The 27,953-nt window shown below is 49.0% G+C and overlaps 1 protein-coding gene across 7 annotated transcripts in view; it reads left to right on the forward strand.

The window, feature by feature from the left end:
• LOC138295220 (zinc finger protein 182-like) overlaps positions 1-27,953 on the forward strand; it is a 281,495-nt gene that overhangs the window by 88,224 nt on the left and 165,318 nt on the right. For all 7 annotated transcript variants that reach the window (XM_069233395.1, XM_069233396.1, XM_069233399.1 and 4 more), the window contains exon 7: positions 11,007-11,105. In XM_069233395.1, the coding sequence (XP_069089496.1) occupies positions 11,007-11,105 (99 nt within the window). The remainder of the gene's footprint in view (positions 1-11,006; positions 11,106-27,953) is intronic.

The raw sequence follows: 27,953 nt of genomic DNA on the forward strand, positions 1-27,953 counted from the left end.
GGCCTACTTTAGAGTTGACTAAAGTACGTTTGTTAGACCTGGCGTCCTTCGCGTGGTTTCCCCTCTCTTATTGCCTCTGCTTTCTATGTTTTGACTGTGTGCTGGGCCATGTTTTTGCTCTGTTTGGTACTCTGGGCACTCTACCGCTGTTGACCAGTGTAGGAAAGTACCATCTTTCTTGGCATGTTAATCTACAAATTCTGCCTGATTCTCAGTGTGTTTTGACTGTGTCACTTGGATTCCGCTAGTCAGGACTCCAGTTCTTATGGTTTGTGGCCTGCTTGCCAGTGCACTTGCAACGTATTCTAAATTGTCACTCGAGTCCTGCTAATCAGAACTCCACTGCTCATGCTCTCTCTGTTTCTAAATCTGTCACTATAGTCTAGTGACTTCATATTTCACTCCAAATTGGCATACTGGGACTCCCCCTTATAAGTGCCTCGTATATGGTACTGAGGGCATTGGGGTTCCAGGAGAGCCTTATGGGGTGCAGCATTTCTTTTGCCACCCATAAGGAGCTCACACAAACACTTCTTCAGGTTTGCCATTGCAGCCTGAGTGAAATAGTATAAGCACTATTTCACAGCCATTTTCACTGCACCAGGTCACTTATAAGTAGCCTGTATATCTAACTTTCAGGCTCTGAAGGCTAGGTGCGTAGTACCTGTGTGTGAGGGCACCCCTGCACTAGCAGAGGTGCCCCCACGTCGTCCAGGCCCATTTTCCTAGACTTTGTGAGTGCAGGGAATGCCATTATAAGTGTGCACTACATATTGATCAATACATTTATGTAGCTTCACAATGGTAACCCTGAATATGGCTATGTGAGTTGTCTATTCTGATTGCAGCATTGGTTGCACAATCCCATGCTCCACCATGGCCCCCAGTCCTGCCATGCCAGTCTTCTGAGGTTTCCACTGCAGCCCCAGCTGCTGTCACATCACAGACAGGCCTCTGCCCTCCTGGAGCTTGAGCAGCTCAATCTCAGTAAAGCAGAACAAAGCATTTCCTTTGGGAGAGGGGTGTTACACCCTCTACCTTTGGAAATAGGTGTTACAGGCATGGGAGGACTATCCTCTCAGAGCCTCTGGAAATGCTTTGAAGGGCACAGATGGTGCCCTGCTTGCATAATTCAGTCTACACTGGTTCAGGGATCCTCGGTCCATAGGTCTGGTGTGAAACTGGACAAAGGAAAGGGGAGTGACCACTCCCCAGTCCATCACAACCTCTGGGGTGGTGCCCAGAGCTCCTGCAGAGTGTCCTTGGGTTCTGCCATCTTGGTTTCAGGATGGTCAGGGAACTCTGGGAGCATCTGAGTGGCCAGTGCCAGCAGGTGAAGTCAGAGGCCCCTCCTGATAGGTGCTTACCTGGTTAGGTGACCAATCCCCCTCTCAGGACTATTTAGGGTCTCTCCTCTGGGTCCTCAGATTCAGATTTCAAGACTCCAGCAGGACTCCTCTGCATCCTTTGCTTCACATTCTACCATCAGATCAATCGCAGAACTGCTCCAGCTTACAGCAAAGTATCCAAGGTGGCTTCTGCAACTCTGTAACTCCAGCTCCTCTCTGCACCTGCAACAGTTTCCAGTTTGTGCATGCTCCGAGGTCTGCCTGTCTTCCTCCTGCACCATAAGAAATGAAAGAATCTCCCATGGAGTGACTTCCCTGCTTCAGCAGGCACCTCTCTGCAGTGATGACCGGTACCCTGGGTCCCCTCTCCTGACGACGAGCAGGGATCCTGGAACACAGGTGGTGGACCAAAGCGACCCTGACTGTCCAAAGGTTCAGCTGTCCAAATTTGCCTGCCCATGTCAGACAGTAACCCTGTGCGCCACATGTTTTGCGGCTCCTAGGGCTTCTGTGCGTTTTTCCAAGAAATCCTTTGTGCACAGCGTAGCCCAGGTCCTCAGCACTCTATCCTGCAATGCTCAGCTTCCTGAGTGGTTCTCCAGCGGCATGGGATCCCTGTGTGTAGTGCTGCAGCAACCGCCATTTGCAACTCCTTTGTCCCCGTGTTCGAGGGCTCCTGTGGTACTGCCTGGTCCTCTGAGGGCTCTCCGAAGTGCTGAGAGCCCCCTCTGTCTCCTCAGACTGAGTTGAGCCCCCAGGTGCCTCCTGGGCCCGGACAGCGCCTTTTCCCGCCAAATGCATCTCTTGCTTGAGCCAAGGCTTGTTGGCGGAAGCCAGCGGCGAAAACCAGCCTGCATTCATCTACTCGACGTGGGACATCTCCTGCACCAAGCAGGAACACACAGCTGTCTTCTTTGGTGCATCTCTGATTTTTCGTCCAACTGGAAGGCTTCACTTTTGCACCTTCATCCGGGTTAGCAGGGGCTCCTATTCACCCTGGACTCTTCAGCAGCTCTCGGACTTGGTCTCCTCTCTCCGAAGGTCTTTAGGCCCAGGAATCCATCGTAGGTGTCTTGCAGTCTTGCTTGTTTTTTGCATTATTCTTTATCACGACTCCTAGTGTGTTCTGAGAAACCTTGCTGTACTTCACTCCTGCTTTCCTGGGCTCTGGGGTTGGGGTACTTTACTTACCTTTGGTGTTTTCTTACACTCCCTGCACTCCTCTACACACTACTCCTGCCTAGATGGGAAACTGACATGCGCATTCCACTATTTTGGTGGTTTGTGTTCCCCCTAGGCCCATTGTAACCTACGTTTTTTTTCACTATTTGCACTATTGTATGACTATTAACTTACCTGATTTTGGTTTCTAGTGTATATTTTGTGTATAATACTTACCTTCTAAGGGAGTATAGCCTCTAAGATATACTTGGCATTGTGTCACTAAAGTAAAGTACCTTTTTTTTTTTTTTTGGTAACACTGAGTGTATTGTCTTTCATGTGTGTGAGTACTGTGTGACTACAGTGGTATTGCAAGAGCTTTGCATGTCTCCTAGTTCAGCCTTGGCTGCTGTGCCTACAGTTACCTCTAGACAGCCTGGCTTCTAGACACTGCCTACATTTCACTAATAAGGGATAACTGGACCAGGTATAAGGTATAAGTACCTTAGGTACCCAGTACTGTTGCGTTGGCTCTCATTATCCTAAATGAGACTACTGGATTTCTACGTAGCAGGATCGTTCACGGTGTGGGGGACTGAGTCTGACCCACTTGGAAGGACCTCTGTCACCCTAAATCCGGTTTTGCTCTGGCTAACTAGCAGTGCCTCATCTCTCCCAAGGGGAAGGGATGATTGGGCAGCCGAGTGCATTACATCTTTGGAACTTCTCAGGGAAATCGTGGTCACTCAGATCCAAACCAGCTCTCTCAGTTACAGTATGATCTCATATACAAATGACAAAGGCAGTTTAAGTTTTATATATTGTTTTAATAAAATGACTGCATTTTAGATATTAAGGCGTGAGCCGCAATAACCAGAACCATACAACACAGTAGGATTGAAATAGTCACGAGGAGAGTGAAACATAAGAATAACGCTATCATGGTGTTAACAATTAATACTCTCTCTCAGCTAGTTCTATTTCGAGCACAGCATGTTAAGCTTCTAACTTGCCTTTCAGATTCCCTGGGAAGCCATCAACCCTCATACCTGAGCAAAGGCCTGTGATCTGTTTCAGCATCTGCAACGAGGCAGTCAGCGTATAGTTGTGGTTCCCTGGTCGAAATCTCCCTCTTGCGTGTATTGGGACAAGGAAGTGTTTTTATAACTAACATGTCAGCGTGATCACAAAATGTCCCTACGCAAGAATGCCAAAGACTAAACTCCTACCACGTCTATCGGCAATGTACCAGACTGTATCCTTGACTGAAGCACAGAGTGAACAGGAATGTGTTATTGAGAACTCCAGTGCTGAAGTAGGCTAAACAGTGTGATATAAAAAATAAAACAAGACCGTAGAACTGGTTATTTGAAAAATAACAGTACGAAGCCGAATAAAAAGCATTTAGAGCAAAGTGCACAGAGGCTCTAAGCTACGAGCAAAGGAATAAAATACATCCGGGGCAAAGTGCACAAAGGCCTAAAGCCTGAAGCTAATGCGCAAAGGATACATAAAACTGACCACACTACAGTACAAACCAGGCCAGCCTCCTACAACCAGTGCTAAAATGCAAGTGCTCCTATGTGTAAGTTGTTGTGTAATTGGCTTTTCCATGATTGGCATATTTAAGTATATATAGTCCCTAGTAAGGTGCATTAGAGGTGCCTAGGGGCCTTGATGATCCACCTGCATAATGACTTGAAGATTGACTCATCGCGGCTGGAGAAACAACGCAACACCCGCTTGCGTCTGCAGATAACGACGCAAACCTCTTGCAGCATGGTTTTCGCACACCATGCAGCCGGATTTCTCAAGCTTCATTGCTGGGTGTCAAAAATCAACGCAAACCTGCTGGGATCCGAGGTGCCCATATGGATATCGACGCACCGCTCTCTTGTGGGAGAGAAAAACTATGCATCACTGACCCGACCGGGGAAGAAACGACGCATGGCCTCACTTGCGAGTAAGCAATGAACGCATTGCTGAATTTTCTGACACACGATCGCCTGTGCGGCTTTATTTTTTACGCAAACCAGGTACTTTGTGTAAAAGGAACGTTCCTTTGTTTTCTATGGAGTAAGACTCCTAATCTTTTGAAAATTCATATCTTGACTTCTGTATGTTGGATTTTTTGTCGTTTTGTTCTTGTTTGAGTTAATATTCCCTATTTTCCTGAACCGGTGTAGTGTTTATTTTGTAGTGTTTTCACTGCGTTACTGTGTGTGTGTTGGTACAAATACTTTATACATTACCTTTGAGAAAAGCCTGACTGCTTGTGCCAAGCTACCAAAGGGGTGAGCAGGAGTTTTCTAAGTGTGTATCTTTATTGCCCTGACTAGAGTGAGGGTCCCTGCTTGGACAGAGTGCAAACTGACTGCCAACCAGAGACCCCATTTCTAACAACATTAATAAGGGAGGATTGGGGTTTGCCATTACTTTACAGTGCACAGTCAAGTTGGCAGTCTTAAACTGTCTATCCAGTCTGCAGGGGCAGAGCTAGGGTTTACTTTGCTGTACTTTTGGTGGCACAAGTATGCTCTAGTCCATGAGGCACTTAACTTTGCAGGCCTTGGGTACCCCTGGTACTATATAGCAGGTGTTAGAAATGGGGTCTCTATTGGCAGAGTTATCATCTTGGAATGATCCTGGACCCCGACCTCAGCATGAACCATCAAATCAACTCCACCTGCTTCAGTACCCCTGCCTCCTACGCAAGACCTTCAAATGGATCCCCCTCAAACATAGAAAGAGCGTCACACGCCCTAATCACTAGCAGACTGCTGGACTACGGCAATGCACTCTACGCCAGAATCAACCAAAAACTCACCCGTAAATTGCAAAACATCCAGAATGCTGCCGCCAGACTGATCCTCGACCTACCCCGACACTGCCACATCTTGCAACATCTACGTACATGCCTCTGGCTCCCCATAGAGAAAAGAATCACTTTCAAGATCCTCACCCACGCACACAAAGCCCACCACAACACCGGAGCAGCCTACCTGAACCAGCGACTCAACTTCCCGTACCGCACAGGGCCCTACGCTCAGACCAGCTCTCTCTCACAGAAATACCCGCATCAGGAAATCTAGAACAGGAGGATGCTCTTCACCTACCACGCAGCCACCGTGTGGAATGCCCTACCCATCCACATCAGACAAACACCTCCCTCCCCAGCTCCACAAAGGAACTGAAGACATGGCTCTTTTAATCCACCTCACCGGTACATGCTACACTCTTTACACCCCCTACTCCCCCAGCGCCTTGAGACCCTAACGGGTGAGTAGCTGGGCTTTACAAACAATGATTGATTGATTGCAAGGTAGGGACCACAATCCTAGTCAGGGTATGCCACAACACAATCCAGATTTTCCTGTGCCCACCCTCTGGTGGCTTGGCACTGAACAGTCAGGCTTAACTTAGAAGGCAATGTGTAAAGTAATTGTGCAATAAATCATACAGTAACACAGTGAGAACACCACAAAAATACACCACACAGGTTTTAGAAAAATGGATAATATTTATCTGAATAAAAAAAGGTCAAAAGGACAAAGGTCTAATAAGCACAAGTTGAAATATCACTTTTGAAAGGTTTAAAAGAGTCTCAATCTTAGAGATAAACAGTTGTTTCTTTGTAATACACAGTACCTGGGATGCATAAAAAATAACGACACATGGAGACCGCAGAGGAGGAGATGCGTGGAAAGCTAAGGTGTTGGTTCGGATTTTCTGGAGCGGCACAGACAATGTGTTATTTCTTTCCATGCTGCAAGGGATTGCGTCGTTTTTCCAGTGTGCAGTCTTGGTTCCTCACTGCAATGCGGGGATATGTTGACCCCCCCCCAGGGACGATGAGCTGAAAATCCTTGATGTGCTAGTAGAAGTAGCAGGAGCTGCGTTGATCCGATAGGCGATGCGTCAATTTTTAGTCGCAGAGGCAGGCGTTGCGTCAGGAAGTCAGTGCTGCGTTGTTCCAGTCGGCGATGTAGCAATTTCCCAGCCGCAATGCAGGCTGTGCGTTGATTTCTGCCGGCATTGTGTCGATTTTCGACGCACAAGGATTTTCTTCAAGAAGTGAAGTCTTTGTTGACTCAGAGACTTCAGAAAAAGGAGGCAAGCCCAATCCAAGCCCTGGGAGAACACTTCAGGAGGAAGGCAGAGTCCTTCCACCAGAGTCAAAGGCCAGCAGGGCAACAAGCAGGGCAGCAGTCCTTCTCAGCAAAGCAGTCCAGATGAGTCCTTTGTGCAGGCAGGCAGTTCCTCTAACAGAGTGCAGGTGTAGGTCTGAAGTGTCTGATTTGGTGGGCATCAGAGGCCCAGTTTATATACCTAAAAATGCCTTTGAAGTGGGGGAAACTTCAAAGAGTGGTTTTGAAGTTCACAAGTTTCCTTTTCAGTCCAGCCCTGTCTGTCAGGGTCCCTGTGGGGGTTATCAGTCCTGTGTATGAGGTCAGGCCACTGGCCTTTGAAATGTAAGTGAGAGCCCCTCCACCCTTCCTGCCCAGGAAGACCCATTCAGTATACAGTTGAATGCAGATGCGACGGAGTGTCCTGAGGGAAGCTGTCAACCAACACAGACCAGATGTGAATTGGAGACATGCTGTAAGGCACAGATGGCAGTAAGTACAGAGAAATGCCCACGTTCTAAAAGTGCCATTTTTAAGATCGTAATATTAAATCCAACCTCACCAGTGAGCAGGATTTTCTATGACCATTCTGGCCATACTAAACATGACAGGGCCACTCCTTCCATATCAGATTCTACCACTCAAAAATATATGAGGGCACTTCTACTGCTAGTCTATGAGAGGAGCGCAGGCTTCACAGTAATGAACAACAGATGTATGAGTTTTCCACTACCAGGACATGTAAAACACATAGGTACATGTCCTGCCTTAGTACCCTGCCCTAGCTGTTACCTAGGGCCTTCTTTAAGGGTGACCTATATGTAGAAAAAGGGGAGTTTAAGGCTTGGCAAGTAATTGTAAATGCCAAGTCAACGTGGCAGTGAAGCTGCACACACAGGCCTTGCAATGGCGGGCCTGAGACAGGGTTAAAGAGCTACGTATGTGGGTGGCACAATCAGTGCTGCAGGCCCACTAGTAGTATTTAATTTACGGACCCTGGGCACATATAGTGCACTTTAGTAGGGACTTTCAAGTAAATTAAATATGTCAATTGGGTATGAGCGAGTGTTACCATGTTTTTAGGGAGAGCAAATGCATTGGTTAGCAGTGGTAAAGTGTCCAGAGTCCTAAAGCCAGCAAAAATCTGAAAAAGAAGAGGAGAAAGGCAAAATGTTTGGGGTGAGCCTTCATAGAGGCTATTTTCCAACTCCAGGGACTTACTAGTAAGTTGAGCTATGCCAATCAAGGACACACTAATTAAAAATATGCCATGTTAAGGATCAGAACACATGCACTGAGTTCTGTTTTGCAGGGCTCAGGCATTTCAGAGCTATTACTCTAGTACCTAGTAGCCAGATGGGGTCAAAAAGTAGGGCTAAGTCTGCGAAAAACCCGTTTCCTTGCAGCCCTGAATTGCCAGATGTGAAAGGACAAGTTAATAATGTTGGCATTGGCTCAAGTTCTGCTTGCCCTGCCTCCCGAAGACTGGATGGTAGCATTGGACCTGCAGGATTCTTATTTCCACATTCCCTTCCTGATGTCACCTCAGTTTCACAGGAGACTAGGAGCATTTTTCAGAATATGGTGGTCGTTTTAGCCTCACCAGTGTACCTCGGGTGTTCATATTTGATGTCCGTGCTAAAGCACACCTTTGGAGATAAAGGGTTCCAGTATTTCCCTACCTTGACAGCTGGCTGTTAAAGGCAGGCTCGCCCCAGCTGGTCATAGACCACTTCCAGGCGACAGCGAACCTCCTAACATTGTTAGGGTTCACTATCAGCATGCCGAAGTCACACCTCACTCCTTTAGAGAAACGCACATTCATCTGAGCCTTCCTGGATACAGTACTGTTTTTTTGCCTTTCGCCTGGAACTGAAGCTCCAGGACATTAGGGCTACAATCCAGATGTTTCAGCCTCTGTCCTAGATTTAATTGAGGGTGGCTACTGGGACTGTTTTCCTGCAGGTTAAATATGCCAGGTGGCACATGCGGACTCTGTATTGGGACCTGAAGTCCTAGAGCTCAGAGTACTAGTGGGATAGATGTGATTTGATCTAGGTTTAGGAGGACATTGTAAAAAATACAGTGGTGACAGAGGCATCATCCCTGGGTTGGGGTGGCCATTGGGGACAGGCGAAGATCACAGGAATGTGGCAGGAACCAGATTTCACTTCAGTGAGTTCAATTTGGAGGCACTCAGCTTGGTGTTGAAGGCCTTCCTGCCAGCTATCAAAGGGAGGCTAGTAGAAGTCTTTAAAGGCAACACCACCGCCATGTGGCACTGCAACAAGCAGTTCAGGTTGGGGTCTTGGATCCTGTGCTAGGAAGCTGTACACATCTGAAAGTGGCTTACTCGCAAGGACATTTTTCTGATTGTATATCACATAGCATTGAAGAGAACCCCAGCTAGATGTTTTTGCCACTATTCAGAATGAGTAGTGTCAACACTTTTGCTTGCTGGAGTTCCTACGAAAGCCCTCTCTTCGAAATTCACTCTCCCTTGTGTGGAACTTGCAACTCATATGCCTTTCCTTCCCTGCCTATCCTCGTTCGAGTTCTCAAAAAGGTCAGGACCAATCAGGACCAAGTCATTCTATTTGCTCCGGATTGGACCTGGAGAGTGTGGTGCCCAGATCTTCCGGGCATGAGCACCTGTTCTCTCGTGCAGCTGCTACATTGGTAGGATCTTTTTTTGCAGCAGCATTGTAGGGTCTTGCACCGAAGTCCACAACATGCACCTCCTTGTGTTGAGGTTGAACTGTGGCACTTGATTTGATTTGCCTCCCCAGGTCGTTGATGTCACCCTGAAAGCTCAATATCTTTCCACAAGGTTGGCATATGCCAACCACTGGAACAGGTTGCTGTGGCAACTTCAAGATAGATCAATTTCAGGTCAAACTGATGGATATTTTATTTGTTTTATCTTTGGCCCAGCAGGCCATGCATTGTGAAAGGTTATTTGTTGGCTCTTTTGGCTTTTTTTACAATTACTGGATCAGAATTATTTGTTCAAATCACCTATAGTGATGAGATTTCTTAAAGGGTAACAGCTTATGTTTCCTAAAGCTGTTTTTGATGCCACATTGGAACTTGAATTTGGTTCTCACTTTTCTAATGTAGTCTCCTTTTGAACCACTACACAGTTGAGAACAATTCCTCTTGACCCTGAAGTCAGTCTTTCTGGCCGCAATAATGTCTACTCTTTGCGTGAGAAAGCTGCAGGCACTTTTGCTCCAGCTGCCTTACACTACATATTTGAGACAAACTGATGCTATGAAGTCGAGCAGCCTTTCTGCCAAAAGTAGTAACACTGTTCCATATCGGGCAAACTATTACCCTTCTGACTTTCTTTGCCCCGCCTCACCCATCTCCCCTTGAAAGAGGAGAAGACACTCCATTGTCTGGGCCTCAACAAAGCACTCTGTTTTTACACTGGTTGTACACAAAACCATTGAGTGGACGATCAGTTCCTTGTGGGCTTATCGAGTGCAATGAAAGTCAAGGCACGGCAGAAAAGAACCATCTCCAGGTGGATAGTCCTCTGTATTAAAATCTGGTATGCTAATCTGCTACCTTTAGCTAAAAAGCAGTCTCCTGAAGGACTAAGGGCTCATTCCACTTGTGCCAAGGCTGATACTGCTACACTGTGAAGGGTAGTGCCTGTCCACGATATCAGTCAGGCATCAGTGCCCACGTTCACATAGCACTGTTGCCTTGACAGACAGTCAGACCTATTGGGTGTTCAGCCCATTTGGTCCTGCAGGACTATTTTTAGTTCTGAGCCATTCCACAGACCCACCACTGAGGAGGTACTGCTTGGAGTCTATTGGCAAAGTAAGGAATCTTCGATTTAGAGGTATCCATGAGAAGAACTAGTTACTTACCTTCTGTAATGATCTTTCTGGTGGATACTTTGTTATTACATATTCCCCACTATTCTCCCCCCCCCCCGCCCTGTTCTTTGAATCGGACTATCTTTCTTCTAAAAAGGTCCCCATCTAGAGATCTGCACACTGGTCATGCTAGTTTGCTCATGGACCCCTGCGTGTAGGGGTGCAGACAAGCCTACGGAAGAAACTGACATAGACACTCCTGGGTGGTCCCTATAGACTGCTCTGTTGTCACTAAAGAAGTGGAATGATGTTGAGGAAGAGCAGCAAATTCGCACCTATCGGCGTGCGGTTTGCAAGAGTACTTTCCAGATTCAGTCTAACACCTGGGGAACATTCATATGGTGAGGAATCTGTGGTTGGATTTAGTATCCACCAGGAGAGTGTTACTGGAGGTAAATAATGTGTACTTCTTTCCTCTTTCTTTTCTTTGTACTTTAATTTAAACTTTGACTTATTGCATTGCTATTTTTTTACAGGCTTTCCTGTTTACCAATCTGTGTTTCCAACGGACATCAAGAATGAGGGGCTGCTGTGTGACTCTGAGGAGAGAGCAGGGACCAAACAATCGGAAATCGGTGAGTGAGAGCAGTTGCAGCAGAGCTCTGGATCTGAATTGCTCAGACTTCTGCTTCAAAATAGAGGTTTTCAAACACAATCACAGTATCTTCTTGTGGCTCTGACTGAAGAAATAAAGGGTGTTTGTTCAGGTGGTCATATATATTTTATAGGGTGGGATGGAACCACCATCGCTGAAGCAGAGAAGGGTACCATCGCTCTAATAAACGTTAGACTAGAAGAAAACACGGTCTGGCTGATAAACGGTCATGCTGTGTCTAAAACAACCAATAATCACAAAAATGGAAAACATATGACTGTTTGGTGTCTTTGATCCCTTAATAAGAACTACTGAGAAGGTATTAATATTGTTAAAGGGGAAAATCCTGGAGGGAGAAGCTGTCAAAGGAGGTGAAGAAGCCTTCTTGGTGTCAGATACCAACTAATGGTGTGAGCTACAAGAATTATGTCTAGGCCAGTGTTAGGACCAGACCATGATTGAAGAAGAAACTATGACCTTCGACATGAGGCTTTGATGTAACTCTTGTAGGAGTAGAATGTGCCATTAGTGACTGAACTACTAGCTTCGTGACCGGTGTAGGAGTGGTTAGAAATATTGCCGCCACCAGTGGGTCCTTGATAAATGTGAATCAATTGTTGTACTAAGAGTGAGAGTTAGTTAAGAGCCTTCTAGATTTTAGTTTGTGGATCCACTCATCTGATAAGTAAATTGAGGCAGATGATTCTATATGCTTAAATGTCAAATACTTTCTTGACATTGTATAGTCCCTTAACATTGAGTGCCTGTGACTTTTCATTGGAAACCACCCTAGGCAGTGATTATGTTACCACTGCTGTTATAGACTTTAATCCGTTGCGATTCAGTTTTTTATGATGCAGGCTCCCCGGAGTTCCCCCTAGAAGAGACATCAGTGGTGTTTGTTGGAGCTCTGATTGAAGGGGCCTCTTCTCGCTCTTAAGGTATTTACTGTTATTCCTTCATTCATCTTCTTTGAGTCAGTGGAGCCAGATCCTGTGTCTTTTGAAGTATAGCTTACATGTCCTGGTAGTGAAAATATCCTAAATTTGTTTTCCACTACTATGAGGCCTGCTCCTCTCATAGGCTAGCATTAGAACTGGCTTCATATACTCTTAAGTGGTCGATTCTGATCTAGAAGGAGTAGCCGTGTCTTGTTTGCTATTGCCAGATTGGTAATAGGAAATCCTGCTTACTGGTGAAGTTGGATTTAATATTACTATTTTAGAAATGCCACTTTTAGGCAGTGTGCATTTTTTTTTTTTTTTTAAATATATTTTTTATTAATATTTTGTTTTTACACAGTTTCATGCTTGTACATATTACATGCAGTTTTGCGTACATTGTTGTATTCTACTTTTTTCTCATTGTTTACATCTTTTATTATCATTAGACTTAATGATTTTTATTCAGTAGATTATGTACATTTACTTTATTAAGTTACCTTTCGTTACTGCAACTCGCTGTGCTGTGTATTAAACAATCCAACATCAAACCTGACCCCTTTCTTCTTTATAACTTGGGAGAGTGGTGTTTGGGGCTAGGTGTGGGAGGGTAAGGGTGATGGAGGGGAGATAAAGGTGAGGGGAGGGGGAACCCGAGGTGCTCGGTGTATAGTCTCTGCTGACACTCGGATTAATTTAGTTGGGCGTAGGGAAAGGAAGAAGGGGAGAAAGAAAGGAGAACAAAGGACCATAAACGGTCAACCTTTACGACTTCGTACGATTGGCTTTCGTGGTTGCTAGTTTGGAGGCACTGTAGTGTACTCGTTTTTGAATGAGGGAGGACGGGGGTCCGGGGCGCACTGGCATTCGGCGAAGGCGGCGGGTCGCTCACCTCGCCCACTGGTTATGTCAGTGGTTCAGGGGTCAGGGATTCAACTATCCACCCACCTTTATTCTTTATGCATTCTATGTGTGGTTTGGGCCTGATTTTGGGTGCCTATCTATATGTTTCCACCATTTGGTTCCGTCCTCAATGTGATTTGAGTTGCACTGGTTTCTCCTACTGAGTTTACCATTCTCCTATTTATATTCTCCCAGTTCGTCATTATATTCTCCCACCCCGGGGCTATAGGAACCTGGCGAATATTTCTGGCTTCTTCCGCCTTTAGGACCTGCAATTCAGCTCTGGACCATGTTGATATATCCCTTTTCCAGTCAGATAATTGAGGGTGAGCCGCAGCCTTCCAGCCCCTCGAGATTAGCCGCTTATAAAGGGCCAAGGAAAGGTCCAAAAAGCGCCATTCCACTTTTCCGCATAGTGCCGCTGGTCTGAGACCCAGCAGGCACAGTTCAGGGGTGGGTCTCAAGTCAATTTCAAACAATTCAGACAGGGTAGGCAATATTTCCCTCCAGCCCGTCTGGATCACAGGACAATTCCAAACCATGTGGTCAAAGTCTGCCCCCCCTCCTCCACATCTCGGACAACTCCCCAAAGCCCCTCCGTATATACGGAACAATCTGTGAGGCGTGAGGTAGGTTCTATGCAAATAATTATACTGGATATATCTTAACCGTGTGTTACGTGATATTTTCTGAGGGTAGGCCAGTGTCCTCCTCCATTCGGAGTCAGTTAATTCCCGCCCTATTGTTCCCTCCCATTTTCCTCTCAGCGACCGTAATGGATCCAAGGCTGCCCCTGCTTGGGCCCGATATATTTTAGTGATCAGATGTGATTCCTCTCCTAATGTCAACAGCGAGTGCAGAACCTCGTGCATTGTAGGCTCCGCGTTCACTGTGCCCCAGTGAGTCTTAAGAGTATGTATTAATCTCCCATAAAGCAGGAACTGCCCACCGGGAACCCCTTTTTCCATTAATTCAGCGAATCCCCTCAGCACTCCCTCCTCGAAGAGTCCTCCCACTACTTCTATTCCAGTTGACAACCAGGGGCCAAGTCCGGTGTTTCCCGGCCCTTTCCCCTTGGGTTCTATGGCAAGCACCGCTAGTGGTAAAGCTGGGGAGTATGGGAGGCCCACTCCCACTCTCTTCATGCATCTTTTCCAGCATGCCAGCGCCACTTTTATCATTATATTGTTCCCAGGGGGGGTTATCTTCCTGTTTGTCATGCATGTCGCAATCCATGCCGAATCTATTGGTCCTTGGGCTGTGTATAGGTCAAGTTGGCCCTGGCCCACTAGCCAGCCGGATATCCACTGTAGTTGGGATGCTAGATAGTATGCTTCAAAGTCGGGGGCTCCCAGGCCACCCGCATTGGGTGGTCTGCAAATAGTTGCAAGTGTAGTTCGTCTGCGCCCATTGTCCCATATTAGTTCTCTGAGTATTGCATTCAGGTCGCGGAACCATGCTCGGGGTATTAGTATTGGTAAGTTGGCAAAGTAGTAGAGGAGTCGGGGGAGCATGATCATCTTGGACAGCGCCACCCTGGCCATCACCGTCAGCTTCAAAGAACGCCAAAATTCTACCGAGGGTCTCAGGGATCGGAGCGCGCTACCAAGATTGCCCTCTCTTAAGTCTCCCACATCATGGTAAATCTGGATCCCCAGATATTTAAATGTCTGTGGGGCCCATTTCAGATCTATTGGGCATGTTGCTGGGCAACTATATCCGGGCACCAGGGGGAACACATATGTTTTATTACGATTAAGTCGCAATCCCGACACTTCCCCAAATTCCTCCAGGGCGGACAGGGCCCAGGGGAGGCCACTCGCCCCGTCTCTAAGATAGATCAGGATGTCATCTGCATATAGCGATATAATATGGTCAGTAGGCCCCCACTGAATCCCTCTATCAGCTCCCTCCCCTCGTACCCAGGCCGCCAGGGGCTCCATCGCTAGGGCGAACAACAATGGGGACAGGGGACACCCCTGTCTGGTTCCTCGATGTACTGGGTAGGCTCCAGAAACTGTCCTACCTGTCTTGACCCTTGCCAGCGGGGATGAGTATAGCAGGTCCACCCATTCAACCCAGCCCTCCCCCAGGCCCATCTTCAGCATTGTCGCCCTCAGGTAGTCCCACCTAATTGAGTCAAAGGCCTTTTCAAAGTCCACTGCTAGCAGGGTCCCGGTTGGCGGCTTCGATTCACTAGGCATATGTATGATAGAGAAAATACGCCTAAGGTTTAGGGAGGTGCTGCGACCGGGTATGAAACCGTTCTGATCAGGATGTATCAGGGTGGGCATAAGGGGCAACAGGCGATTGGCAAGGATCTTACTGAGGATCTTAAAGTCGCTATTTAGCATTGATAGCGGGCGGTAGTCTGTCACCGATGCTTCTTTGCCGTTTGTTTTAGGAAGTGGCACTACCAATGCCTCGCGCAATGTGCGTGGGAGTTCTCTGTTCTTTGCCGATTCCCTATACATTTCTAACAGTCTGGGGACCAGTAAGGTTCTATATTTTTTATAAAAGTCCATAGGAAGACCATCTGTTCCCGGGGTCTTCCCAGGGGCCAATTGTGTAATTGCCTCAACCGTCTCTTCCGCAGTCACTGGGCCCCCCAAGCCGACCCTGCCCTCTGGACTCAATACTGGCAGTGGAATCGTAGCTAGAAAGTTGTCAATGGTCCCCTTTTCCATGTCGGCGGGCCTCCTATATAGGTGTGTGTAGTAATCTCTAAATGCGTCATTTATGGATTCTGGGCTGAGTCTACGTGTACCTCCCCTGTCTAATACGCTTGCAATAGGGTCACTATCTCTATTCGGGCGCACCAACCATGCCAATAGTCTACCAGACCTTCCCTCCTCTGACTGTATGGATGCCAAGTGTCTTTGCATATTATGACATCTAAGTCGCTCTTCAGCCTGGGAGCACTCTCTACGTGCACGATCGTATTCTTCGTCCACTTGCCCTGCGGCGCCCTGTTTCAGCTCCCTCTCGTGTATGACTCTCTCCAGCGCATTTAATTCTCTCTCGAGCGTGCGTTTTATCCCTACTGACTGGCCAAGACAGTGACCCCGTGTCCCCACTTTAAATGTCTCCCACTCCATGCCTCTGGAGGAAGTGGATCCCTGGTTAGTTTCTATAAGTTCTGTTAGGTAGCATCTTAATTCCTCCCTATATGCCTGATCTTCAAGCGCTGTCTGGAGCATTCTCCATGCCGGTATGGGGGGTCTGTCCTGTGATGCTCTCCACGTCAGTAATAGAGGGTTGTGGTCTGATATTGTGCGGGCAAGGTATTCAGCATGGGTCACTCTACGAGCCAGTCCCGGAGTACAAACTATCCTATCTATTCTGGTATGTACCTGGTGGAGACCCGAATAAAACGAGTAGTCCCTAGTCACTGGGTGTTGTAACCGCCAAGCGTCCACTAGGCCCCAGGCGTCTAGCCACCCAACTAAGTTTTTAGCTGTTTTGGTTGATGCTGCTCCCAGCAGTGGGGGGGTAGATCTATCTAGGTCTGTGTCGAGCACTGCGTTAAAGTCTCCACCTATCAGTACTTCCCCTGTGTGTTGACGAGTAAGGTGCCTAGACAGAGTCATCATAAATGTTGTTTGGTCCTGGTTGGGGGCGTATATGCAACTCAGGGTCAACTGGAGCCCCTGCAATCTCCCTTCCAATATGACAAACTTTCCCTCATTGTCAATGTTGGAGGAATCAATCGTGAAGGGGACCCCCGCCCTAATCCAGATCAAGACTCCCCTTGCGTAAGCTGAATATTCTGTGGCGAACACCTGCCCCCTCCACCTCCGCCTTAGCTTCTCTCCCTCTCCGAATGCGAGGTGGGTTTCCTGTAGCATAGCTATTTGCACCCCTCTCCTTTTCAGAAAGGAAAGGATCCTATGTCTCTTAGCAGGAGTACCCATCCCCCTGACGTTCCAAGTTATGATATTATAATTCGCCATCCTATTCTAAAATCCTGTTGCATGAAGGGCCGGCACACCCCAGGCCCCAATCGAGTCCCCCATAAGTATGTACCTTCCACATGTTCGTACCATTTCGCACGTGTAGCCGATATAACTAGTAACTGCAAACCCCAACTCCCCATCCCCAGGGCACCTTCGGAACTGTAGGCTGCCCAATAAGTACTGCAACACAGCAAATTATTCAAACACATCACTTCAATACTCGCCAGTCAGGACTGACAGGCAAGAGTCAGGTTCGGGGGGGCAGCCAGGTCCGGAGGGGCCATTTCGTTTCTTATCTTGTCTCGCCTTTCAGCGCCGGTGCGGGGTCAATCTATGCAAGATCATCAGCGGTCTGCGGGGTCACTTTTGGCGCATAAGTCGAGTCCCCAGAGCCGTCGGGCGAGGACACTACCGTGTCTTCCGATTCTTCTTCAGATATCTCCCGGGTCGGCGATTCTCCACTCACTTTGGCCGCTGCCTCCAGGGCCTCCCTCCTGCCAGTTTCTCTCTGTGTCCTCGTTGGTGCTAGTCTCTGGCGGTCTCTGAGCCTTTTCCCCTTCGGGGCCCGCCGGGTCCCGTTCTTCCCACGACTTTCCGGTGTCAGTCGCGTCGACCGTGTCCCCGACCTTTCGAGCCATTCCCATGCCTCCTCTGGAGCCTGGAAGAACGTGGTTATCCCCTCCGCGATCACTCGTAATCTTGCTGGGTAGTGCAGCGAATACTGTATCCCCTCTTCACGCAATGCTCTTTTAACGGCTAGGAAGGAGGCACGCTTGTTTTGGACCTCTAAGGTGAAGTCAGGAAATAGTGTCGCTTCACCATTGGCTATTTTAAACGGGCCCATTTCCCTGGCTTTCTGTAAAAGAATGTCTCTGTCCCTGTAGTGCAGGAGCCTAGCTATTACTGTTCTCGGTGGCCTGCCAGGAGCCAGTGGACTAGCCGGTACCCGGTGTGCTCGCTCCAATGAGTAGAAGGGGGTCAGACATCCCGGTGCGACAACTGTGCGTAGCCATTTCTCCAAAAACTCCAACATATTCGGCCCCTCGGCTCCTTCAGGGAGGCCCACCACACGTATGTTATTCCTTCTGTTCCTGCCCTCTGCTTCTTCAGCTCGCTGTTCAAGCTTCGCCACTCTGCCAACCAACGAAGTCACCTCCGCTGATACATCATCGTGTTTTGGGACTACTTCCGCTAGCGTTGCCTCCGCTTCTTTTACTCTATCCGCCAGTTTGTGATGATCAGCTCTCAGGAGGCCCACCTCTATCGCCACCTGATTGATGTCACGCTGTAATGTGGATTTGGTGTCCTCAATGGCGCCCAGAATTTTGTCAAGAGTGTCTTGCATTTTGTTTTGCGGCTGGCTTTGCGTGGTCTGTTCATACTCCCCCAGTGGTGCATGTGCCGGGGTATCCATGGTCTTACTCTTATGCTTGCCCTTGGGGGGCATTTGCCAGGCAAGTAGGGGCGACTCAATGAGGCTAGCGCCCAGTGCGCTTAGGCCCAGAACCACTAGCGGTCCCCCGCAAACCGAATGCTCTCAAGTGCGCCTTGCTCAGTCCCCCCCTTCGCACAATTTCTGCTCCATATGCAGGGGATCAGTTTTTGTCTAAAACGGAGCTGACACTCTATTATGGTTCTGCGTTGCTGTATGCATAAGTGTTTGGTTCAGCAAGGACCTTCGATCCGGTTCGGTCCGGTCCAGCAAAGGGAGCCCCGTACCCGGCAACACGGGTCCCCGACCTCCAACACAGGAAGATGGCAGTAGGTGACGTCAGGTGAATCCCCGCTGTCTCGCCCCACAAAAGACAGCCAGCGCTCAGCCCAGGGCACCCGGGGCGCGGTAGTTCGCGTTGTGGGCCCCCAGTGGTTCCCGGGCAGCAGACCCCAGGGCTCCGGCCATGTGTTCCCCAATTGGACACGCTCGAAGTGGACTCCTTACCGGGTGGTTCCGGAGGGCCTCTCACCTCCGTTTCTCACTGGTCTGCGTAGACTCTCAGCCAGGGGAGGGCGTCAGGCTCCGTCCTCCAAGCAGAAGGCCGGTCCGATGCTGACAGGGGCCTCCAGCAGGCGCTCCGGGCCGCACCCCATCCTCCGGGCGGCCCCGCCCTCGAGGCCAGCGCCGGGCGCCGAGCCCCGCTTCATTCGAGGCCGCGGCCCAGGTCCGCGCCGATGTGCGCAAGTCCGTCCAAGGCCGCCCCTCAGGGCCGCGGCCGCACCCCGGTCGCCCCGCCCGTGACGGCCGCTTCTCCGCTGCTCCCCCGCTCGGGGAGCTCTCTGGCTCGGTGCGTCAACGCCTCGCCCGCCGGCCGGCCGGGCCGCGGCCTCCTCGCCGTCCCGATCAGCCCGGGACACTCAGGGGCCCGCTCCGGGGGGGTAAGACCGCACCTCCGCAATCTCCCCTTCCACGGCACCCGCCGCTTACCGCTCCGCACACCGGAGCACCCGCCTCAACGCCTCCAGGCACCGATGCAGAGTCAGCCCCTCCGGAGCCGATCCTTCAAGTGTGCGCCATGCTCGGCTCCGTGGCCACGCCCCCTTAGGCAGTGTGCATTTCTCTGCACTTACTGCCATCTGTGCTTTCCAGCCGGTCTCCAGTCTGTCTGGTCTGTGCTGGTTGACAGATTCCCTTGTGCATTCCAACCAGACAACCATAAACACAGGGCACTCAGGCACATATGCATTCATCTGCATACTGAATGGGTGTTCCTGGGCAGGAAGGGTGGAGGGGCACACTTACATTTCAAAGGCCAGTAGCCTGCCCCCACACAAAGGACTGATAATCCCCCACAGTGTCCCTGACAGACAGGACTGGTCTGAAAGTGGAACTTGTGCAATTCAAAACCACTCTTTGAAGTTTTCCCTGCATGTTTGGGTATATTAACTGGGGCTCTGACCCCACCAAATCAGACACTAGGTGGACCTGCACTCTCTTAGAGGAACTGCCTGGCTGCCCAAAGGACTCATCTGGACTGCTTTGCTGAGAAGGACTGCTGCCCTGCTTGTTGCCCTGCTGGCCTTCGACTCTGCTGGAAGGACTCAGCCTTCCCCCTGAAGTGCTGTCCAAGGGCTTGGATTGAGCTTGCCTCCTATTTCTGAAGTCTCAGTGCCAACAAAGACTTCACCTCTTGAAAGAAACTCGTTGTGCGTTGACAATCGACCCAATGCCTTCAGAAATCTATGCGAAGTCTGCATCGCAGCTGAGAAATCGCCCCTCCGCCGACTGGAATGATGCAGCACTGACTTCCTGACTGGAAATTCGATGCAGCTCCTGCCTTACGATGGAAAATTCGACTGGATCGACGCAGCGCCTGCTCAATTTACCAGCACGTCAAGGATTTTCAATGCATCGTCTCTGGGCGTCAAAATACCCCCGCATCGCAGTGAGGAACCAAGACTGCGCGCCGGAAAAAAAATAAGCAAACCCTTCCAGCATGGAAAGAAATGGCGCATTGTCTGTGGTGTGCTGTAAAATCTGATGCAACACTTTGGCCCTCATTACGACCCTGGCAGTCCGAAGACCGTCAGCGCTGCAGTGGCGGTCTCACCACCATAGGTGAAGACGCCACATTATGAGTGTGGCCTTTTGGGCTCTGGCAAACTGCCACATCTCTGATGGTACCGCCAGGGCAGTAGGACAGCCGGGCCAGAGGACAGAACCTATGGGCCGGCTGTCCAGTGAAGAATGCCAGCGGTATTATGAACCTGCTGTCCGCCAGGGTTTCCGCGGCGGTAGAACTGCCATAAAAACCATGGCAGAAAGGTTCCCAGATGACTCTCTCCAAACCCCTCCTAACAGTTACAATACCCCTCCACCCCCCTTCCATGACAGCACCCCCTCCCCCACTGCCCCTTTCATGACAGCACCCCATACCCCCGCCCTCCCCTCATAAACGCATACATGCATTTACCAACCCTTACATACACGCATTCACCAACCCATACATACACACATTCACCAACACGCGTACATACATGCATTCACTCTCTCCAACAGACATGCATTCTCACAAACATTCCAACATTCACTCACTTCAAGAATCACACACGCAGACACACACCCACTCACACATGCACACACACCACCCCCACCCTCCTCCCCTGTCGGATTATCAACTCAGCTTGTCCGGCGAGGAAGTTGTCCGCCAGGGAACGCGACCTGGCGCTTCTGCCTTCGGCAGAGCCCTGCCATCAGGACACCGTAATGGTGTATTACTGCTCTTAATACAGCGGGCGGAGTCCTTTTGGTGTGGCGGTGACTGCTGTGGAACCTCCTCTGCGCCGCCGACCGCCAGCACTACTGCTGTAGGATTTCCGCCTAAATTGTGGCAGAAATCCTTCAGTGCTCATTATGACGGTCAGAAGATCGCCAGCACTGACGTTCTTCTGGCGCCCGCGGCTTCGGCCGTCATTGTAAAAGACCGCCAAAGACATAATGAGGGCCTTTATTTTTACATGCATGTTCTCCTCTGTGGTCTCCGTGCGTTGTTATTTTTGATGCATCCCAGGTACTGTGTGTTACAAAGAAACAACTGTTGATTTCTAAAGAGTGCAACTTTTAAACGTTTTAAAAGTGATATTTCAATTTGTGCTTATTGGATATTTGTTGTTTTGATCTTATTCTATTCAGGTAAATATTATCTATTTTGCTAAACCTGTGTGGTGTATTTTTATGGTGTTTTCACTCTGTTACTGTATGATTTATTGCTCAAGTACTTTACACATTGCCTTCTAAGTTAAGCTTGACTGCTCAGTGCCAAGCTACCAGAGGGTGGGCTGTAGGAAAGTACCATCTTGCCTGGCATGTTACCCCCATATTTCACTGTATATATGTTGTTTTAGTTGTATGTGTCACTGGGACCCTGCCAGCCAGGGCCCCAGTGCTCATAAGTGTGCCCTGTATGTGTTACCTGTGTTATGACTAACTGTCTCACTGAGGCTCTGCTAATCAGAACCTCAGTGGTTATGCTCTCTCATTTCTTTCAAATTGTCACGAACAGGCTAGTGACCAATTTTACCAATTTACATTGGCATACTGGAACACCCTTATAATTCCCTAGTATATGGTACTGAGGTACCCAGGGTATTGGGGTTCCAGGAGATCCCTATGGGCTGCAGCATTTTCTTTTGCAACCCATAGGAAGCTCTGACAATTCTTACACAGGCCTGCCACCGCAGCCTGAGTGAAATAACGTCCACGTTATTTCACAGCCATTTTACACTGCACTTAAGTAACTTATAAGTCACCTATATGTCTAACCTTTACCTGGTAAAGGTTGGGTGCTAAGTTACTTAGTGTGTGGGCACCCTGGCACTAGCCAAGGTGCCCCCACATTGTTCAGGGCAATTCCCCGGACTTTGTGAGTGCGGGGACACCATTACACGCGTGCACTACATATAGGTCACTACCTATGTGTAGCTTCACAGTGGTAACTCCGAATATGGCCATGTAACATGTCTAAGATCATGGAATTGCCCCCTCTATGCCATCCTGGCATTGTTGGTACAATCCCATGATCCCACGGGTCTGTAGCACAGACCCGGGTACTGCCAAACTGCCTTTTCAGGGGTTTCACTGCAGCTGCTGCTGCTGCCAACCCCTCAGACAGGTTTCTGCCCTCCTAGGGTCCAGCCAGGCTTGGCCCAGGAAGGCAGAACAAAGGACTTCCTCAGAGAGAGGGTGTTACACCCTCTCCCTTTGGAAAATGGTGTGAAGGCAGGGGAGGAGTAGCCTCCCCCAGCCTCTGGAAATGCTTTCATGGCACACATGGTGCCCATTTCTGCATAAGCCAGTCTACACTGGTTCAGGGACCCCTCAGCCCTGCTCTGGCGCGAAACTGGACAAAGGAAAGGGGAGTGACCACTCCCCTGACCTGCACCTCCCCTGGGAGGTGCCCAGAGCTCCTCCAGTGTGCTCCAGACCTCTGCCATCTTGGAAACAGAGGTGCTGCTGGCACACTGGACTGCTCTGAGTGGCCAGGGCCAGCAGGTGACGTCAGAGACTCCTTCTGATAGGCTCCTTCAGGTGTTGCTAGCTATCTTCTCTCCTAAGTAGCCAAACCCTCTTTTCTGGCTATTTAGGGTCTCTGCTTTGGGGAATTCCTTAGATAACGAATGCAAGAGCTCATCAGAGTTCCTCTGCATCTCTCTCTTCACCTTCTGCCAAGAAATCGACTGCTGACCGCGCTGGAAGCCTGCAAAACTGCAACAAAGTAGCGAAGACGACTACTGCAACTCTGTAACGCTGATCCTGCCGCCTTCTCGACTGTTTTCCTGGTGGTGCATGCTGTGGGGGTAGTCTGCCTCCTCTCTGCACTAGAAGCTCCGAAGAAATCTCCCGTGGGCCGACGGAATCGTCCCCCTGCAACCGCAGGCACCAAAGAACTGCATTACCGGTACCCTGGGTCTCCTCTCAGCACGACGAGCGAGGTCCCTTGAATCCATCAACTCTGTCCAAGTGACTCCCACAGTCCAGTGACTCCTCAGTCCAAGTTTGGTGGAGGTAAGTCCTTGCCTCCCCACGCCAGACTGCATTGCTGGGAACCGCGTCTTTTGCAGCTACTCCGCCCTCTGTGCACTTCCGGCGGAAATCCTTTGTGCACAGCCAAGCCTGGGTCCACGGCACTCTAACCTGCATTGCACGACCTCCTGAGTTGTCCTCCGGCGACGTGGGACTCCTTTGTGTAATTTCGGGTGAGCACCGTTTCACTCCTCTTCGTAGTGCCTGTTCTGGCACTTCTGCGGGTGCTGCCTGCTTCTGAGAGAGCTGCTCGTCCTGCTGGGCGCCCCCTCTGTCCCCAGACGCAATTGGCGACATCCTGGTCCCTCCTGGGCCACAGCAGCATCCAAAAACCGTAACCGCACGACTTGCAGCTAGCAAGGCTTGTTTGCGGTCTTTCTTCAGGAAAACACTTCTGCACGACTCTCCACGGCGTGGGGCATCCATCCTCCAAAGGGGAAGTCTCTAGCCCTTGTCGTTCCCGCAGAATCTTCAGCTTCTACTGTCCAGTAGCAGCTTCTTTGCACCCACAGCTGGCATTTCCTGGGCATCTGCCCATCTCCGACTTGCTTGTGACTTTTGGACTTGGTCCCCTTGTTCCACAGGTACCCTCGTTTGGAAATCCATTGTTGTTGCATTGCTGATTTGTGTCTTTCCTGCAGAATTCCCCTATCACGACTTCTATGTCCTTTGGGGAACTTTAGTGCACTTTGCACTCACTTTTCAGGGTCTTGGGTGGGCTATTTTTCTAACCCTAACTGTTTTCTTATAGTCCCAGCGACCCTCTACAAAGTCACATAGGTTTGGGGTCCATTCGTGGTTCGCATTCCACTTTTGGAGTATATGGTTTGTGTTGCCCCTATCCCTATGTGTCCCCATTGCATCCTATTGTAACTATACATTGTTTGCACTGTTTTCTAATACTATACTGCATATTTTTGGTATTGTGTACATATATCTTGTGTATATTTGCTATCCTCATACTGAGGGTACTCACTGAGATGCTTTTGGCATATTGTCATAAAAATAAAGTACCTTTATTTTTAGTATATCTGTGTATTGTGTTTTCTTATGATATTGTGCATATGACATTAGTGGTACTGTAGGAGCTTCACTCGTCTCCTAGTTCAGCCTAAACTGCTCTGCTAAGCTACCATTATCTATCAGCCTAAGCTGCTAGACACCCTATACACTAATAAGGGATACCTGGGCCTGGTGCAAGGTGTAATTACCCCTTGGTACTCACTACAAGCCAGTCCAGCCTCCTACATGGGCACACGATAATTTGGATTGTGTTGTGACTTACCCTGACTAAGACTGTGGTCACTATCTGGACAGGAGTGTATACGTCTGCTAACTAGAGACCCCACTATCCTAATTTTTTCATTTTGATTGTCACTTTATAAGTGTTTTGAACCTGAATTTTGTTAATTTAAGAATCTGATAGAGACTTCTTTCTGGAGATTCTTTACCTTAGAATTATCCCCAGGCATCAGACTGGATCTAGACATTTTCAGGCAGTACCCCTGTGTTCTGGTAGGTGGAATCGGTCGGCTCTACAGCATCTAAACCCGAAGTGACGTATGTAGTCCCTATATAGCTGCCACCTTGGCGTGCTAACATAAGTTCTTTCCTTTCCACTCCAGATAGTGAAGATCTTTAAAAAACCACCTCTCAGTCACTTTCTGACTGGTTTTTTTTCAACTACTTTTTGGGAAAAATCCTTTCCCCTGGTGTGACAGGGTCGTTCCGCAAGACATTGGCTGGTTTCAAACTAGTTGCAAGTGGGTGGCATGGACAGAGGGGCAACCACAAAGGGGATGAATTAGCCCCTTTGTGCAGTCTGTAGTACCCTAAGGTCTCATGTTATTGACCTCCAGTGGGGTAGGAATTTCTCCAACATGGTCCAGATCTTGAAGGTAACTGCAAAGACCTGCAGTGGTGGCTGACAAACCATGATTGGGTCATTGCCAGAATTGAGTGATGAACACCAGGGCTGGGGTGACCATCTGGGGGAGGTGGACTTTGGTCTATGGCAGAGTCTGGACTCCACATAAACTTTTAGGAGCCTGGATGATTCGCTTGGCATTTATAAGGCCTTTCTATCCTTGTCTTAATCCTCCATCAAGGGAAGGCTAGTGCGGGTGTTCATGGACACCACCACCGCTGTGTGGTACTGCAACAAGCAGGGCGGGGTGGGGCCATGGACCCTTTTTCAAGATGAGGTGAAACTCTGCACATGTCTGGAAAACTAAGGCATTTCCTTGGTGGTTCAGCACCTGGCAGTTTCTCTGAACGAAAGGGAAGACTAACACAGTGGTCAATGCTTAGCGGGTCACAAATGGCAGTTCCATCAATAGGATGTGCAAAGCCTCTTCCTAGAGTGAGTAGAGTCTTGGTTAGATCAATTGCCACTGACGAGAATGCACAATGTCAGCAGTTCTGTGTGCTGGAGTTTCCAACTCTGCTCTCGTTCTGAGATGCTTTTTGTCTCAAGTGGAGCGCCGGCCTCCTGTACACCTTTCCGTCAATACCACTCCTGCTTAGAGTTCTCAAGAAGAACAGGAACGACCCGGCCCAAGTCTTGCTTGTGGCTTCGGATTGGGCACGGAAACTGTGTGTACCAAAATACCTCTTTTTGCATGGTCACCCCATGTTTTTCGACTGACGTTGCTGGTTTTTCAGCTCAGCGAGTGCAATTAGGCCTGCTAACCAGACCTCAGTGCCAGTGCCCTGACCCTAAAGCGTATGATGAATTTGCTTTAAGTCGCTAGTAAATGGTACGCTCTACCCGTGGCATGTAATTTAGAGGGGTACCCAGGGCTTGCAGCACTGGTTGTGTCACCCTTGAGGTCCCCCAAGTAAAACGCGTCCACACCCATCCTGGAGTGTAAAACGAGTCCCCCAGACCTCCACTACAGACTGGCAGAGCAGTCATGCACTGCTAGCCTGACTTTTCCATTGAAAGCAATGGCAGAGCCGAAGTCACTCCTGTGGCAGGCATACAGAGTCATAAGGTAGGGTGCACCATATGACACAGGCAGGACATGTAGTTTACAAGTCCTGACAGTAAACCCACAAAGACACATTTCTTTCACTGTGGAAGACTTGATCACCCAAACAGCGAGTGCAGGATTACATGCTGATCCCTCAGGTGTGGTAACCCCTGAACGGTGCGACCAAAATGGGCACTTCAAGGTGTGAAACAACTTGTTACATTAAGCCAGACTAGTATCTCAAGTTGAAATTCATGCAACTTGTTGCAGCATTAGCCGAGCTGCCACTATGTTGCCTTTAGAACTCCTGTGCCTTCCTGGGCACGCATTGAGCCTGTTCCACAAGACCATTTTCTGTCCTCTTAGAGAGACGTGCTAACTCTCAGGAAGGAGAACAATGAGGGATAGCAGGCGAGTGAGGTGTTGCCTCCCTCCTGCAAGATACCACTTAGGTGTTGTCCCCAAAAGACAGGCTTCAAAGAGGAAGCTGCCTTTGAGGCGCAGATGTGTCACAGTGGGTAGGAGGGCTACCTCATTGTTTAGGCAGAGAGGCTGGCACGGGAAGCAGAGAGGGGAAGCCAGTTGCTAAACCGGTTTCTCCAGGGGAGTGTTGCCCTGAGGTAGCTACACCGCAGAGGTGGGCTATGGAGGTCTGAACACCAAGAGAAGGGTCTTGCCATCTTGAGAGTGGGCAAAATGGTGCAGCCTGGGATAGCCAGATGTCACACTCCGCAGGAATTGGTTACCAGGTGTCAGGGAACCAGGTGGCCTATTAGCTACCTACTGCATCTTGCCATGGGGCATTTACAGAGCATAAAGGGGGGCACTCAGACCTCCTATCTCCACCGACTTTCAAGAAAGACCAAAGGACTGCCCTACTGCAACGAGGGATCAGCAGAGAGAGGCTGCACTGTCAAATACTACACCTGCAGCAGCTGGTGGCTAGCGAAGGGAGGCATTGTTGCTGCTGTGCCTTGCTCAGGGAGTAGTTGTCTCCTGGGCCTGGTCATGCCGTGGTACTTCAGGGGCCTTCCGACTGGCCTGTAAGACTTATATAAAAAAAAAAAGAAAAATCACGAAAATCGAAGAAGCTGAAGCACTCTTAGACTTGCCGGTCCGTCCCAAGTCTTCTGACGAGGGGTGGGAATGACACTACAAATCTAGGCCCCACTTCCATGCATATTTCCCATATTTATGCAAATAAATATAAAAATTAAGATTGCAGATATAAATATGTTATGTATATTTGGAACCAATGACGTTGGTATTAGATCAGATCTGAAATTAAAGACAATTTTATGTGATTATTTAAGAATGTGACGTGGTGTGTGAGGTTTGACCGCATGTGTGTTGGAAAAACTGCACGTTAATGCTGTGTCGCAGAAATGGAAATATAACGTTTTGTATGATTTCCAAAAGCCAGTGTGTAAATAACTTTAGCAGTGGTTGAAAGTGATATTTTTAAACACACACACATAGAACTTAGTAATTACATTTCTAAAATGATTTTACTCAGTAAACAAAATGTGCTGGGTA

Source organism: Pleurodeles waltl, chromosome 5, assembly GCF_031143425.1.
Source record: "Pleurodeles waltl isolate 20211129_DDA chromosome 5, aPleWal1.hap1.20221129, whole genome shotgun sequence".
Taxonomy (NCBI): domain Eukaryota; kingdom Metazoa; phylum Chordata; class Amphibia; order Caudata; family Salamandridae; genus Pleurodeles; species Pleurodeles waltl.